The following is a 15,103-nucleotide window of genomic DNA, read 5'->3' on the forward strand; positions in this document are numbered from 1 at the left end:
TTAGAACGTCGTCGGTGCAGAGTAAACAACCTGACATCTCCGTGCCTGAGATTGAGTCGTGGATTACGTGCCCAAATCACACAACGCTATTTCATTTCCCATTGAAATCTTGTTTATTGAAGGTGTAGTACGAAAACCATTGAGTAAAATGTCAAAGCAACTGCATTGAGGAAATCCTGCATAAACCAAACTAAACCAGGTTTTAGTCAACTTTGGGGAGGAAAAATAACACTGAAAGTAACAGGACAATTTAACTGTCTTCCCAATATGAGAAATCACAGTATTTTGCAGTAAGTACATCTGGTGACTTGCACTGGCAATAAGGGTACCAATTTGTGACATATGGCAAGACAAAGTTTAAAGTAAAAATAAACAATATATTTTTAAATAAACATCTTGCTACTGACTAAAGGCCAATCCATTCATTATCCATCACAAACATACACCTATTTACAAATACGAAACAAATTTAAAGAAAAAAAAAAAGCAACATAATGGGGAAACATTTCATTCATTTGGCTCATATCAATTCATAGTACAGACAAAATAATTACATGTATTATGGATTTACAAAGGAGTGCTGTAGTCTTAAGTGACAATGTGAATTGGTTCTCAGTTGCGTGTGCTTAGACGTTTGCCCACCTGGAATTGTTCATTGTCCATTTGATAGTGACCCAACCCTCCAAAAAAAAAAAAAAAAATGCACATCTGAGACTACAGTAAACTTAGTTAACCCCTGAGTTTCTAATGCAAAACTAGTGTATGAAATACCTCCTTACAGTGTTTCTTAGTGCAAGCCAGCAATATGCTTAGATTTAACAGAGGTATATTAGATAGCACCCAAGATTCCTCACAACGTTACTCTGTCGACCACATTCACAACAAGCAAAATTGGCAGGTGGTGTATTGATCTGTATCCTCGTGAAGACCAGCAGTTCAAATGCTTGAATTTGTACTACATCTATAAAGGTTTTTCATAGAAAATATAAATATCCCTGAAAGAAACAGATTCACAGCATTTTTCAAGGAAACCAGTGCTGCTACCATAACATCAAGTGTCTTTACAGCCTTCAGTTGTCATCCCTCTTCAGCCTTCACTCGCTGTCGTGATAAAGGACAGTCCGCTTACCCCGGTTCCGGGTGTGAATACGGCCCTTTTTCCGTGGTTTGCTGTATGACTCGTCACTGTCCTCTTCCTCCAAGACTACTTGTGGTCGGCGCTGCCTTAATTCACGACCGGCGGTCCTTTCGCCTTGCCTGGCCCGTCTTAGACTCCTCCTCTTTGGACTGCTGTGGGACCCTGAGCTGGCATAAGAGTTTTCACTGGCTGTGGACGACTGCTCACTTTCAGAGTATGAAATGTGATTACTGCTGCAGCTTTCTTCCCGCATTCTGTATTTGGGCTGCTGTTTTTTCTTCCCTCGCCGCGAGCGGCCAACATTAACTTCCTCTTCGCTGGAATTTGACAGGGAAACGGCATCCTCTTCCTTGTCTTGTTTTGTTTCCCTTTTGGGACGCTTGACATTCTTGTTCTTGGCCTCCGGCGCTTTCTCTTCATCTTCAGATTCTGAGGTGTAAATTCGTTGTCTCTTGGAAGATGCTTGAATCCTGCTTTCGTTCCGAGATGTTTTCTTCGACTCGCTCGCATTATAGCAATCATCCCTCTGAACTGGGGCTTTGTTCCCGTTTCTCATTTTGTTCTGGCCAGATTCTTCCTCAGAAGCAGAGCTGTCGCTGATGTATTTCTTTTTAGGCAGTACTCTGAGGTTGAGACGCTTAATGGGCACGTTGTCTGACTCATCAGACTCTTCGTCCGATGAACCAGTAGAGCGTTTTCTCCTTGACTTCTTGGGTTTACATTCCTGCTCAGAACTTTCAAAAGTAGATGTTTCATCCCGAGGTCGTTTTGACTTGTTCCTCGCGGGCCTCCTGCTCTTGCTCTCAAAATCATCACTGGGGCAACAGCTTTCAGCTTCACTCTGTGTATCTTTTTTCACTCTTTTTCTGGGGTATTTCTTCGGTGTACGACTGAGCACCTTGGAGTCACCTGCATCTTGTTTATGATCTGAGGCGGGTTTTGGTTTATCTTGGCTTTTAGACATTGACGCTTTACTCTTTTTTGAGTCCTTGAGGGGAGTTTCCTCATCGTTTCTTCCATTTTGGTGTGGCCGTTGTTGAGGACAGTCCTCTTCATCTGAGCTTACAGGAAGCTGGCGTCGGGCGGTTCTTCGTTTAATGTTCTCTTCCTCCGGTTCCTCCTCTTCAAAATCATCACTGGGGCAACAGCTTTCAGCTTCACTCTGTGTATCTTTTTTCACTCTTTTTCTGAATGTCTTCGGTGTACGACTGAGCACCTTGGAATCACCTGCATCTTGTTTATGAGCTGAGGCGGATTTTTGTTCATCTTGGCTTTTAGACATTGACTCTTTACTCTTTTTAGAGTCCTTGAGGGGAGTTTCCTCATTGTTTCTTCCATTTTGGTGTGGCCGTTGTTGAGGACAGTCCTCTTCATCCGAGCTTACTGGAAGCTGGCGTCGGGTGGTTCTTCGTTTAATGTTCTCCTCCTCTGCTTCCTCCTCTTCAAAATCATCACTCGGGCAACAGCTTTCAGCTTCACTCTGTGCATCTTTTTTCACTCTTTTTCTGTGGTATTTCTTCGGTGTATGACTAAGCACCTTGGAATCACCTGCATCTTGCTTATGAGCCGAGATAGGTTTTTGTTTATCTTGGCTTTTAGACATTGACTCTTTACTCTTTTTAGAGTCCTTGAGGCGATTTTCTTCATTGTTTCTTCCATTTTGGTGTGGCCGTTGTTGAGGACAGTCTTCTTCATCTGAGCTTGCAGGAAGCTGGCATCGGGTGGTTCTTCGTTTAATGTTCTCTTCCTCCTCCTCCTCCTCACTGGTAATCCTAATCTTCCGGGCTGAGTTTCTACTTTGACTCTGACGCGTAGCTGCCTGATTATCTTCCTCTTCCGCATCTCCAGAACTCTCTTCTGCAGCTTCCTCCTCCTCCTCCTCCTCCTCCTCCTCAGTGATGATATCCAACTTATGTTTTTGGCCGTGTCCATTTACGCAAGTCAAAGTTCCTGCAAGGGAAGGAATGATTTGAGTAAAACACGACATCTGGAGTTCTAAATATGAAGATCAAGTAACACACCATTGCTTTTTGTGTTGTTTGCCGTTCTTGAATGTTCGTTCTGCTTATTGTGAGAGAAGCCTGAAGAGCTGGTGCCACCGCCATTTTCCTCATCCTGGGATTCTTCAGACAATTCCTTTGAATTTGTACAAGCTAGAACAAAAGAATCAGATGTAAAAGTTGGTATTAATAAGCTTTGCAAAGCAATATTTCTAACCAAGTGTTATGGCAAAATTAGCACAGAGGGTGTAAAATGGTTGAGCGACCAGCACTGAAGAATGTGGTGAAAGCCTTACAGAGAGGAAATGTGCCTTAAAGAGATAGTTCAGATTTTTTGACATGAATCTCTATTTCATCCTCACCTCCAGTGTGTGCGATCAACACTGACTTACCCCTGACAGCGTTCTGTGACACAAGTTCTGGTCCGGTGTTGGACGAGAGGTAAATAGTCCAGCAAGTTGGCAGGGGTCACCTAAATAAAGCGTTTTTTCTTCTAAATACAATTTGTGTTCAAAAGAGTGATACATCTCCATACAAAACTCCCTTCTGGGAAAAAAAAAGTCAGACGCCATTACCGCCGGGCACTACTTTTCTGTTCGTTCGTATCACTGCGCGGCACCCCGCATGCAGCTGATAGACGTGCACTAATCTACAAGTTGTTTGTCTTTTCGAAGGCGGAAGGCACGTGGATCAGTTGTCTGCAGCGCGTCTATCAGCTGTCTACAGGGCGACGCGCAGTGATACGAACAAACAGAAAAGTAGTGCCCAGCGGTAATGGTGTCTGACTTTTTTCAGTTTAGTATGCAAACGTATCACTCTTTTGAACACAAGTTGTTTTTAGAAGAAAAAACGCTTTATTTCGGTGACCCCAGCCAACTTGCTGGACTATTTTCCTCTCGTCCAACACCGGACCAGAACTCATCTCACAGACGCTGTCAGGGGTAAGTCAGTGCTGATCGCACACACTGGAGGTGAGGATTAAATAGAGATTCATGTAAAAAAAAAAAGAAATACCAACAATCTCTAAGTTGCTCACCCTGTTGCTCTTCGTCTGACTCAGAACTGCTCTGAAGCACTGTGATGCGTTTAACGGCCCGGGAAGTGTTGCGGAGACGGCTCCTTATTGGCTCTTCGTCCTCCTCCTCGTCATCATCATCATCCTCATGTGATGCTTCAAGGAGTTTTATCTTGTTGACAGCTGCCCTTGCTGTTTTCCTCTTGAGTGTTCTGCGGTTAGTGTTTTCTTCCTCTTCCTCATCAGAACCCTGGCATAAGGCTCTATCGGAGTTCTGGGGTCGTCGTTTGTGCCTGCGGGAGGACCTGCTGGTGTGACCATTCACCTCTGCTCTTCCCTCTGCATACACAATAATGGACAACTATAATGCTTGGCTGCATGCTAAAACAGTCGATGATTAATTCTGACCTGTCTTCTTTCTGTCTGCAGTAGCAGCAGCAGCAGCAGCGGTATTTCTGGTCAATCGTGTGCTTCTGCTCTTTGCTGCCCTACTGTGATAGCGATGACCTGAAGAATGGGAAGATGCTTCCCTGTTCTCTTGCACTTCACCTTCACTGTCAAATGGCTCCTCATCATCTTCATCAACCTCCTTCTCATCACTGTCACTCTCAGCAACTAGTAAAACATATTTCCATTCGTTTGCAAAGTAATAAATATTATTTCTCCAACAACGGGCATAACCGACCTTTTTTACGCTGCTTGGAAGAGTTGCCTCTTGTAACTCTTGCATTCTGTTTGCCTTGATGGTGTTTGGAGGAACCTGGACGCGTCTCCTCCTCTGACTCGATGAGTTCACTGTCGGACTCTGTAGAAGAAACGTCTAAAATTCTTTACAATGATATATGCTTGACCTCTAAAGATGCTATTATATTGCAGGTTTACAGCTTCACACTTCTTAGCGATGAAATGACTCCTCCCATGGTTGAATCCGGGAGTGGGCGTGTATGGAATCAGAATCCTGCCGATACTCGAAACCTCGTAATAAGGGTTTCGTACTTGAAACTTGACGGTACGTGGTGGTGGTGTGGGAGGAGGGGGTGTGGCGTAGTGGGGAATACTAGGAAGCGGAAGTGAACTTCAGTCCAATTGGCCACAAAGTAGACCTACCCAGCTCAGCAAACAGAAAAGATGATTGGACTGAAGTTCACGTCCACTTCCTAATCCCACCCACACCAGAATCAGAATCAGAATAGAATTTATTGCCATGTAAGAGATTAAATTTCACTTTACTAGGAATTTGTCTCTGAGACTGGTGCATACAAACATAAAAAAAACACATTTAGGTTAAAAAAGGATGGTTAAACAGTAGTATAAAATAAACTACCTAATTACCTCGTTACATTAACTGACATCAATTTATAAAATATATAATTAAGATATTATTGAACAAACAAATGTTTATGTAAATAATGTAAAATATAAAAAGGCGAAGAAACTGCAAAACCAGCACATATTTCATAATAAGAGCATAATACAGTGACTAAGTAACTGTTAGGGGGGAAATTATAATGTAGCAGGTTGATTAAATTGCATTTAAAAGTCCTACTGCAGAGGGGAAGAAACTGTTCTTATGGCGTGAGGTTCTGGTCCTAATGGACCGTAGCCTCTACCTGAAGGAAGTGATTGAAAGAGACCGTGTGCAGGGTGAGCGGGGTCAGCTGTGATCCGACCTGCACGCTTCACATTCCTGGAGGTGTACAAGTCTTGAAGTGACGGCGTGGCTTCAAGTTTCAAGTACAAAGTTACGAGGATTCGCGGAGTATTGGCAGTGTTCTTCCATGGTCCTGTTGTGTAATTGAATGGGACTTTGAATTGCAGTTTCAAAATAACATTGGAAAACATTTTCAGTCTTTCAACCTTAAAGTTACAAGTTTAAAAATGATCACAATTTACAGGTTTCAGAAATGGAAAACGTTTTGAACCTCTGAAAATTTGTGGGTGAAACATTGTAGTCATACTTTTAAAAATGTCTTTTCTTATCAGTTATTTTTATTTTAAAGATATTTTTCAGTCATTCAAAAAATATTTTTGTAGTTTCAAAACAAATGTTTGTAGATTCAAAATAATTTGTCAGAGATTCAAAACAAATTTTCAGTCATACAAAAATGTTTTCGGAGATTCAAACCCCTTTGAGATTTCGAGTACTGGCAGGATTCTGATTCCATAGGTGTGAACCATCTGAATGTACTACAGAATCTAAACATCGAGAAACATAGCAAAGCAAATGATTTTCTTTACAATCTACAATATGCAGGGTTCCTACATGTTTCTTCAAGTTAATAAATAAATAAATAAATAAATTTTCACAGCCATATCGGCAAAGAAAAACAAAACTTGTGAGTGTGCGTTAAATTATTTCTCGAATGTGTAAATGTGTAATGTGTAGGATGTAAGAATGTATGCATATTGAGTTGGCTACTCATGCGACACCACCAAAGCGGAGACACGGACAACAGACAATATTGCAATAATGTGACATCTAGTTTGCCAATGACTATAAAAGCAAGGTCAGGCTAACAAGGGGAGCTTAACACCCATAACAAGCATGCCAACTATTGTACATGTAGACGTGTGTACAAATGACAGGGGTTTACTCAACCATGCTTCATTGAATTTACATTTCCCCCTATCACTAGTCTAATATGAAATGGGTGGCACTGGCTACGTGTAAACAAACAAATAATAATAATAATAATAATAATAATTCTGCGTGATTACTGACTGCATTTGTGTGTAGCGGGGCTCTTCAGTGAACTGTCAGATTTAATGGCATAGATAGCAACGAGTCTGACCCAAAGATCAAAATTTTATACTTTTTCAAGACTTTTTAAGGCATTATTTTCAAATTTATAAATTCAATGCTTTTAAGACTTTATATTTCTTTTGTACCTGCTGTTGATGAAGCACCTTTAGAAGCTGAGTCATCTTCTGACGAGCTGTGACCAGTTCTGCTTCTTTGAGTCCTCCTGGCCCGCTCAGGAACCAGTGTTTTGGCTGAGGTAGATTTGGTCCCGGATACGGACTCCACTTTTCCCTGAGTTTTGACAGAATCCCTCTTTTGACTGGAGGAGGAATGGGGGGGGGGAGTATGGGGGGTTGAATGTTAATGATTCGGTGAACGAATCTTTTGAACGGTTCCTTTAAATGAACTGATTCTAATGATTCAGTTCACCTAAAAGAATTGTAATGTCCATCACTACTAATCACCATTGTAAATTCATTTTAAAGGCAGCTTTTGTGACAAATAATTAGCCAAACATAAAATTCGTCTTTCTGGGGTGTTCAAGCTTCCAGTACTCTGTGCCACTCAGCACTTCAGCTGAGAGCTTTTGTATTGGATATCATGACAGTGTCCAGATGTACTTAACAAAGTGTCCACTGAAAAAGGCATTGGTTTATTATTAAGTGTGTACTCAGGTCACTAGAGTACTTTTTTTCAAATAGCGTAATGATATTCACACATCAATGTAATTTCATTGTTTTGACATGCCTCGCCACATAAAACAGACCCAAAACTTTGGAAACAAGCGTACCTTGTTGTGGGGATGGACGGATCATGCTGAGTTTTCTTTTTGAACCGCTGGCTGCGACGGAGCCTGGCACTGCTCTTCATGGCTGTTTTGTAATCTGATATGATTGTTCGGATTTGCTCCTCAAAGAAGGCAGAGAGTCTCAATGTCATGCTGTAAATCTAAGAAGAAGAAATAAAGAGATGAGTCTGGCAAGCACCTCAAAGGGAAACTATAGATGACAAAGACCTCATTCACATCTAGTGCTGGGCAATATATATGACATCACAAAGACCTTATTCACATCACATTTCAACAAAATTTTAATAATCCTAGTTTCAAAAACTTTCCTTCATACCTTAGACCGCTTATTGGGTGTGTAGGCTTTAGCATTTGCAAATATTAACCGCGTGTCTTTGCAAAGCTCTATAGGATTTTCATAGCGTTCTTCTTCTAAGGTCCGTTTCACAGTGCCAAAGTCCATTGGTGTGTCTATGATATCATGGTAGTCCTGGCAACATAAAGCAAACAGTTAAGAATTCAATCCCAACTGAAGAAACTGAGGTACAGCGTTCACACTACTTTGATTTTAGTGTTACAATGATGCTACTCACAGGATAGTTCTCAGGGTCCACAGGCTGTCTGAATGGCTCAGAGTCCTCACACTCAAGTATGTAATTAAGCAGATTGTTACACTGCTCTTTCCAAGCATCTCTGTCTGGCAGCACCTCCATAGAGCGCTGCGAACAGTAGAGAAGGCCCTCCCATCATTAAAAGAAGTTCCATCCCAATCTGCCCGTAATTCCCACCACCCACCTTCCCATTTCTAAAGAGTGACATGAAATTTACACTATTCCAACTGATGACTGGTAACGGTGTTTACCTGACGCAGCCTGTGCCCTGAGGAAGGTCCTGGTGCCTCTGTATCTGCTTCCTGTGAGAAAAATATATATATATATTTTTTAAACTACACTCTATTCTTCCATTGTAGTTTTTTTTTCAAACCATTGAACAACATACAGTTCACAACATAACCTCCTGACTACCAGCAATTCAAATTTGTCCTCTGTAAGTGGACCTTTTTAAACCTGAATATCTCCCACAGTGCATACGATCGAATTAAATCCTTTTGTGCTCTATAGAAGACATTCAGAGCTTTTCAGTGATACCAAATGTGTAGGGGTGGGGCTTTGCTACCTTTGCTTGCATCATAAAAGAAAATGGCTTCCCTCAGTGCAAGCACTTTTTAGGGAAGAGGAAAAGTAAGTGTATAAGACTTTTTATTTAACAAATTTAGGCTTTAAATGTTGTTAGCATGTTTTCTATAAGACTCTTAAGAACACATTAAAATATTGTTAGAATTATTTTAACTGTATTTGAGCCTAGCCTTTAAGTTTAAAAAAAAATGTCCTCTGTAGTGGACACATCATAGCTTAAAAATAACTTTTTTCAAAAATTTCTTTTGCAGTATTGCAGTTACTTCACAAAGATATGGGAATATCAAAATAAACATGATTGGACAATATTTTTTCCTGGCAGTCAGGAGGATATGAGTGAATCCCAACGCTTTTTCTTTCAAATTCGGTCAATGTTGGAAAAATGCACACCTATGAAAGTCTATCTAAGGTAAATTTTACATTAAAATTTCAATAGAATTCATTCAAACAAAGATGAGTCTAACCATTAAAATTCTGAATATCTGTTCTTGTGTTTACAGAGAAATTGATGTTTACTTTTCAAACGGGGGTGTACTCATCATTTGTATTGAGCACTGTACCTATTTCAAGATAATTAAAGGATGCAGTATAGTAATATGTGGAAAAGACATGTATCAACAGTCAAAGGAAGTTTATGTACCTCATCATCTTCGTCCATTTCTTCAACAACATTATAAATCTCCATGATGTCCGTGCAGCTTGGATTACTGCAGAAAGCAGAATGGTCATGCGAAATTTGCAAACTGTAATTTGTTAAAGAATAACATTGTTTAACGATAAAATAAAATTCAAGACCCTACTTGACAAATTTCTGCAGGACACTGGTAATGATTTTCGCGGAGTGCGCAATCTTGCTCCTTGGCTCGTTGAAAGTGCGGGCGTTGTGTGCAATGTATCTGACATCCCAAATTAATGCCGAGAGGCGTCTGTCGACCAACAGAGGAGAGTCAGTGCATACTGTCTCATACAACCATTAAAATAAATTGGACTGAGTCAAATGGAAATTATTCCACAAGTTATGTAGCATCAAGAGTGACCTGTAGAATTTGTTCATGAGTCGAAATCTTATGGTGTCCAGATCAGTAGGGTAAGCAATCACAGTACAGTAGGTTGGATACTGGATCAGGTCTACAGGGCCAGAAAAAGGAGCAGCAATCTCTGTGATAGAAATACCATAAGGGAGTGTTAGTTTGATGATTTTTAATCAAGGGAGAATTAGTTCATTTTGACAGGCATTTAGTTATACTGAGCAGCATTTGAGGTTAAACATAATAGGATGCCATTTTTCGCTTCTTAACCCTGATAAAATCACAACAATAATTGTTGGCCAAATCCAACACCAGGTTAAGAACACCAATCTGAGTCTTGTCAATTACCCAAAGTGACTGAGCAAAAAATAAAATAAAATAAAAAAAAACACACACACAAAAAAAAAAAACACCTTGGTGTTATATTTGACTAAACTCTGCCCTTCCAAAAGCACATTAAGAATATCACAAGAACTGTGTTTTTTTCATCTCCAAAGTATTGCTAAGGTATGTCTCCTTCTATCCTCTACTAATGAAAAGACCATAATTCATGTTTGTTATGCCTCGCCTTGACTGTTTAACGTGTAAAATCCAAAATTCATAAAATGTGTAAATGCATCAAGTACACACCAACAGTGATGAGCAGGCTAATGCCAGCGACGATTCGCTCACACTCTTGGTCCCGGCTCCTCTCCCCCCACTCTCCCTTCAGAGGCTTATACATCAGCTCGCTCATCTCCTCTGCCGTAACAGGGATGCTGCCTCCTTCAGTCTCTGGAAGTTCGGCTACAAAGGAGAGACACTGAATGAGATATCACCAAAGTAAGGAAAAAAAAAAAATCAGAAATATCCATACGAAAAAGGAATTATCAGGTATGCTTGTACAAAATTTGTGGGCAAAACAGACTTGCTGACTCCACATTTCACAGCCAAAGATGTATGTATAGTGGAACATTACCATCATCTGGAATCGGTTCCATATCCCAAGGACTCAGCTTTTCATTTTCTCCATTGTCCCATCTAATAAAATAGAAACAGATTTAACTATTAAGTTTCTGATATGGGTAGGTTTATTTTATTAACCAGGCAAATCCTATTTTTTAGCTTATCACACACCTGGCTTTAAAGCACTGGAAGAGACTGTCGAAGTATTCTGGCTGGTATGGCTCCTGACAAACGATGGTGCCAAACCACCAGGCGTCGTCTATAACCGAGCGGAAGCGATCACCTGCAAAAAGGGCAGAATATGTCTATGATTACTTATTTTTTCATGAAGTGTAAACAGTACAATTGCGACTTTTTTTCAGAGCCGACCCTGGCCACTTTCATATGTGTGTGTATATAAATTGGATATGTATGCGATTCGTCTACAGTATAAACGCTCATCCATACACATCCAACCTATATGTCATCAAAATCCCAATATGCGCTCTGCGCGGGCGGGGGGGGAAGTGCTTGGGAGGGAGACTGGCAATCACCCGTGACTCTGCAAATAGTTTGAGTAACGGTATTGACTTTATATTTGACTTTAATTCAATCCCACGTGAAACATGAAGCATAAAGTTGACACTTTAGTCGACGTCGCCATGAAATGAGACTGAAAAGTGTCTCATCTCAACTCAACTTTATTTATAAAGCGCTTTAAGAACAGGAACTGCTGTATACAAAGTGCTGTACATAAACATAAATATTCCTCCAAAATATTTCTACCTCCTGCATCGCTCCTCTGTCAAAATAAGGTGATAAGATGAGCCCCTTATACGCTGGGCCATAGTTACTTCTGTAAACACTGCCGTGCGACGTTTTGTTCGTGTCACTTGACATCAATTGTGTCAACATCACAGACACGTTCCATTCACATTAGTAGTTGCATTTGTATCTGTAATGTTAAATAGTACATACAAAGATCTGCTTTAGAATCTGAATTGGGCATCACACCCTTCAGAGTGAACATAGTCTGTGTACAAGGCTTGACGTACCCTGTTGAACCAACTCACCTGGTTGCCAGTTTCTACGGAGAGCCTCATCATAACTTTGCCTCAGCACCAGGAAATCTATTACATCAGGCATATCATGATATCTGTGAAGAGAAATTAGTTGTACTTGTTACAGAAACTAAACCCAAAAGTGGCTAGCAGGTTCCCTTAGTTTTCTATATTCTCTACCCCGATGCCTGGCAAAAGTGACTTACTTGACAGAGAAGGACTTGTCTGTGATTTTGCCTGTGCCGAGGTCGATCAGACTCAGTTTCAAACAGCAGAGTGTTGGGGGGCAGACTTCATATTTGATTCCCGTAATCTTAACAAACTCTTGGTCCTGGAAAAGAAGCAAAAAAAATAAAAAAATTCTCTCCCGAGACCACCATATAACAGAATTTGGAGAGTACTAGTGTTGTTTTTCTCTGTCAAGAATAAACCAGGAACATTTAATCATACACAACTTCCTATTTTTCTAACTGAATTGCAGTCCTCATGGTATTGCCGTACCCGCAGCGCCATTTTCTTCCAGGGTTGCTTGTCTAAGTTGATGGGGTACATATCACTTCTTCTTACAGCCTCAACATAAGCCTCGTGGCCTTGTCGGAAGTAAATCACCTAAAACAGAAAAAAATAGATGTGGTTTATTGTTTTGGCTGTTACTAAATATTTCCAAAGGAAACGATGTGAGCGATAGTACGAATTCCTAGTACCGTATTTTCTGCACTTAAGGTGCACCTAAGAGCCTTCAATTTTTTCAAAAGCTGACCATGCGCCTTATAATGCGGTGCACCTTATATATGGATCAATATTGAGCCGCAACAGGTCGCGCTGTCAAGACGCTATCGGTGACCCTGCACGATCGGTGACGCGCATGTGCAGAAGATCCCGCCATCTTGGATCGGTAGCTAATACTTTACCTCAGAGAAAATAACAAAACAGCTGTTTATTCATTTTGGGAGTGAATGGAGTTGTCAGAAAGCTGGTTTGTAATCTCTTAATAAAGTTTGACTGACCTAGCTGACTGTTTTGTTGACATTCCCTTTAGTGCAGCACCATCTTATGGATGCATAACGGAACCCCAGCCTCTACTGTAGCACCTTATATATGGAAAAAGTTTTAAAATATGTCATTCATTGAAGGTGCGTCTTATAATGTGGTTCGCCTTATAGTACGGAAAATACGGTAATTCCAAGAAAACATATGGCAGTACACAACAAATAAATAGAAGGAAACATTTAAGGGGTTGAGAGTTTTTAAAAACACACCTCATCACCCATCTGGGGAACAAAAGGAGATTTCCTTGGAATAACGTCAGTGATCCATAACGAGGGTCGAAACTCGATTGAGACCTCTCTATTGACGGATGGTCTGACTTTTGGCCGCTGTTCCGAAAGAATATATATAAAACAGTGAGCAAAATTAGCAGAACATTTAGTCAAATACAGATTTGCCCAAAAAATAATGCAGTTATGTTGTGCTGCACAACTTACTCTGGAAGACTTGTTCTTTGATTTCTTGGCCTTCTCTTTTCCTTTTGCTCCAGTGTTTTCCTCCTCATCGCTCTGCTGCTGTTGCGGGTGCTGCTCTCTCTCTTCCTCATCGTCATTGTCTTCCTCTTCCTCGTCTGAACTGCTGAGCTGGCGATGTATTCGTTTACGTGATGACAAGGGAGTCGATGGCTGCAGATTGATGCCAGCATCTGCTGTCCAGTCCGAATAATCACGGGACGAGTGACTGCACAATTTTAAGTCATTAATGAATCCGTGCAACATTGTATTCACTGTTCTTGCTGAGGAAAACAGATCGGTGGGTTTAGCTTGCTGCCTAAAAACTTTAAAGGCCAGACAGATAACGTTGATTTCATAAAACAGTCAGGATTATTTGTGAAATGCAAATAAATGTAAACACCTTTGGCTGTCACTATTCCACTCCTCATCATTAGATGAGTCCAGTTCACTGCCATCCAAGTCATTGTCCTAGACAAACAAAAAGAGCAGGCCATTTACTATCCAATTAAATGACTGACTGCAGATGAATGACATTTTGAAACAAACCACAAGAGAATAGTGACTGTGATACCTCGGTGTGTGCATCAGAGCTCGCAGTCTCCTCACCCTCCTCACACGACAGGTCGATGAATTCCAGCGTGTCACTGTGATTTTGTGCTCGCTTTACAGGAGGCGGCTCCTCATCAGATTCATCCTTGATAGAATAAGATGTGGAAAGTTTTGTTAGCACTTTATATAATGATTTTCTTCTGACTGAGATCAGTCCTGACTGTATAGCAAATAAAAATTAAATTTAGGGCTGAAGGATTCTGAAACATGATTTGCCTTTCGCCATGCCCTCCCCTTCAATTTTTTGCAGGTTGTTGCCTTCTAAAGGATATTGCATGCAAACACCCAACAGCAAAGATGTCAAACCTAAATCATGTAAACGACTCATTTTGACCTATATTATGCATAAAACAGTGGCAAAAATTGATTTTGATGGCATGGGGGAACTTTAATTAACATGCTCAGTAGATTCTACACAAATGACTCAATACACTTCCAAGGTATGCACAATTTCTACTGAGGCAATTATGAAGTCAGACACTGGAACGCATGCTGCTTTTCACATCTATGTTCTATTAATATCAATAGGGGTGTTAAAAAAAAATCGATTCGGCAATATATCACGATACTACATCGTGCAATTCTCGAATCGATTCAATAGGCGGCTGAATCGATTTTTAAACTTCCATTTTTAATGGAAAAATATTCAACAAAACATCTAAATTTCACACCTTAAGCCTGGAAGAATGTTATATGAACGGAACATTGAGCCTTAATATTTTATTTTAATGTTGTTCAAACATGAAACAGGTTACAACCTGTATAAGACTGAAGTTTCAGATAAATAAATAATACATTTTCATACAAATCTTACACGCTACAAGTTTACTGATTAGTATTTTCTAAATTTGAATGAAAAAAATCGCAACAATCGGACTTATAAATTCGTATCGGGATTAATCGGTATCGAATCGAATCGTGACCTGTGAATCGTGATACGAATCAAATCGTCAGGTACTAGGCAATTCACACCCCTAAATATCAATATTTTAAACAAGACTATAAATCTCATCTGTTGTGACAGAATAATTTTCTTTGTTTTTATTGTTTAATTGCTGAGATGCTGTTTTATTCTATGCCTAACATTTGAGAAAGAAAAA

At 40.3% G+C, this 15,103-nt stretch overlaps 1 protein-coding gene across 2 annotated transcripts in view; it reads right to left on the reverse strand.

Annotated features, from left to right (window-relative positions):
• Positions 1 to 89: 89 nt before the first annotated feature.
• The window catches only part of brwd1 (bromodomain and WD repeat domain containing 1), a 27,950-nt gene continuing 12,936 nt past the window's right edge, over positions 90 to 15,103 (reverse strand). The window contains exons 22-44 of one of the 2 annotated variants that reach the window (XM_077541812.1): positions 13,966 to 14,088; positions 13,795 to 13,862; positions 13,377 to 13,620; positions 13,152 to 13,268; positions 12,394 to 12,501; positions 12,099 to 12,223; positions 11,905 to 11,987; positions 11,024 to 11,135; positions 10,866 to 10,927; positions 10,538 to 10,693; positions 9,917 to 10,037; positions 9,680 to 9,805; positions 9,520 to 9,586; positions 8,546 to 8,596; positions 8,277 to 8,402; positions 8,021 to 8,173; positions 7,687 to 7,844; positions 7,043 to 7,215; positions 4,839 to 4,973; positions 4,562 to 4,768; positions 4,175 to 4,492; positions 3,160 to 3,291; positions 90 to 3,088 (exon numbers count right to left, since the gene is read on the reverse strand). In XM_077541812.1, coding sequence (XP_077397938.1) covers positions 1,095 to 3,088; positions 3,160 to 3,291; positions 4,175 to 4,492; positions 4,562 to 4,768; positions 4,839 to 4,973; positions 7,043 to 7,215; positions 7,687 to 7,844; positions 8,021 to 8,173; positions 8,277 to 8,402; positions 8,546 to 8,596; positions 9,520 to 9,586; positions 9,680 to 9,805; positions 9,917 to 10,037; positions 10,538 to 10,693; positions 10,866 to 10,927; positions 11,024 to 11,135; positions 11,905 to 11,987; positions 12,099 to 12,223; positions 12,394 to 12,501; positions 13,152 to 13,268; positions 13,377 to 13,620; positions 13,795 to 13,862; positions 13,966 to 14,088 — 4,959 coding nt within the window. In that variant the 3' untranslated portion in view covers positions 90 to 1,094. The remainder of the gene's footprint in view (positions 3,089 to 3,159; positions 3,292 to 4,174; positions 4,493 to 4,561; positions 4,769 to 4,838; positions 4,974 to 7,042; positions 7,216 to 7,686; positions 7,845 to 8,020; positions 8,174 to 8,276; positions 8,403 to 8,545; positions 8,597 to 9,519; positions 9,587 to 9,679; positions 9,806 to 9,916; positions 10,038 to 10,537; positions 10,694 to 10,865; positions 10,928 to 11,023; positions 11,136 to 11,904; positions 11,988 to 12,098; positions 12,224 to 12,393; positions 12,502 to 13,151; positions 13,269 to 13,376; positions 13,621 to 13,794; positions 13,863 to 13,965; positions 14,089 to 15,103) is intronic. The other variant, XM_077541814.1, reaches the window with a different exon arrangement.

Source organism: Festucalex cinctus, chromosome 13 (assembly GCF_051991245.1).
Source record: "Festucalex cinctus isolate MCC-2025b chromosome 13, RoL_Fcin_1.0, whole genome shotgun sequence".
NCBI classification, from domain to species: Eukaryota; Metazoa; Chordata; class Actinopteri; order Syngnathiformes; family Syngnathidae; genus Festucalex; species Festucalex cinctus.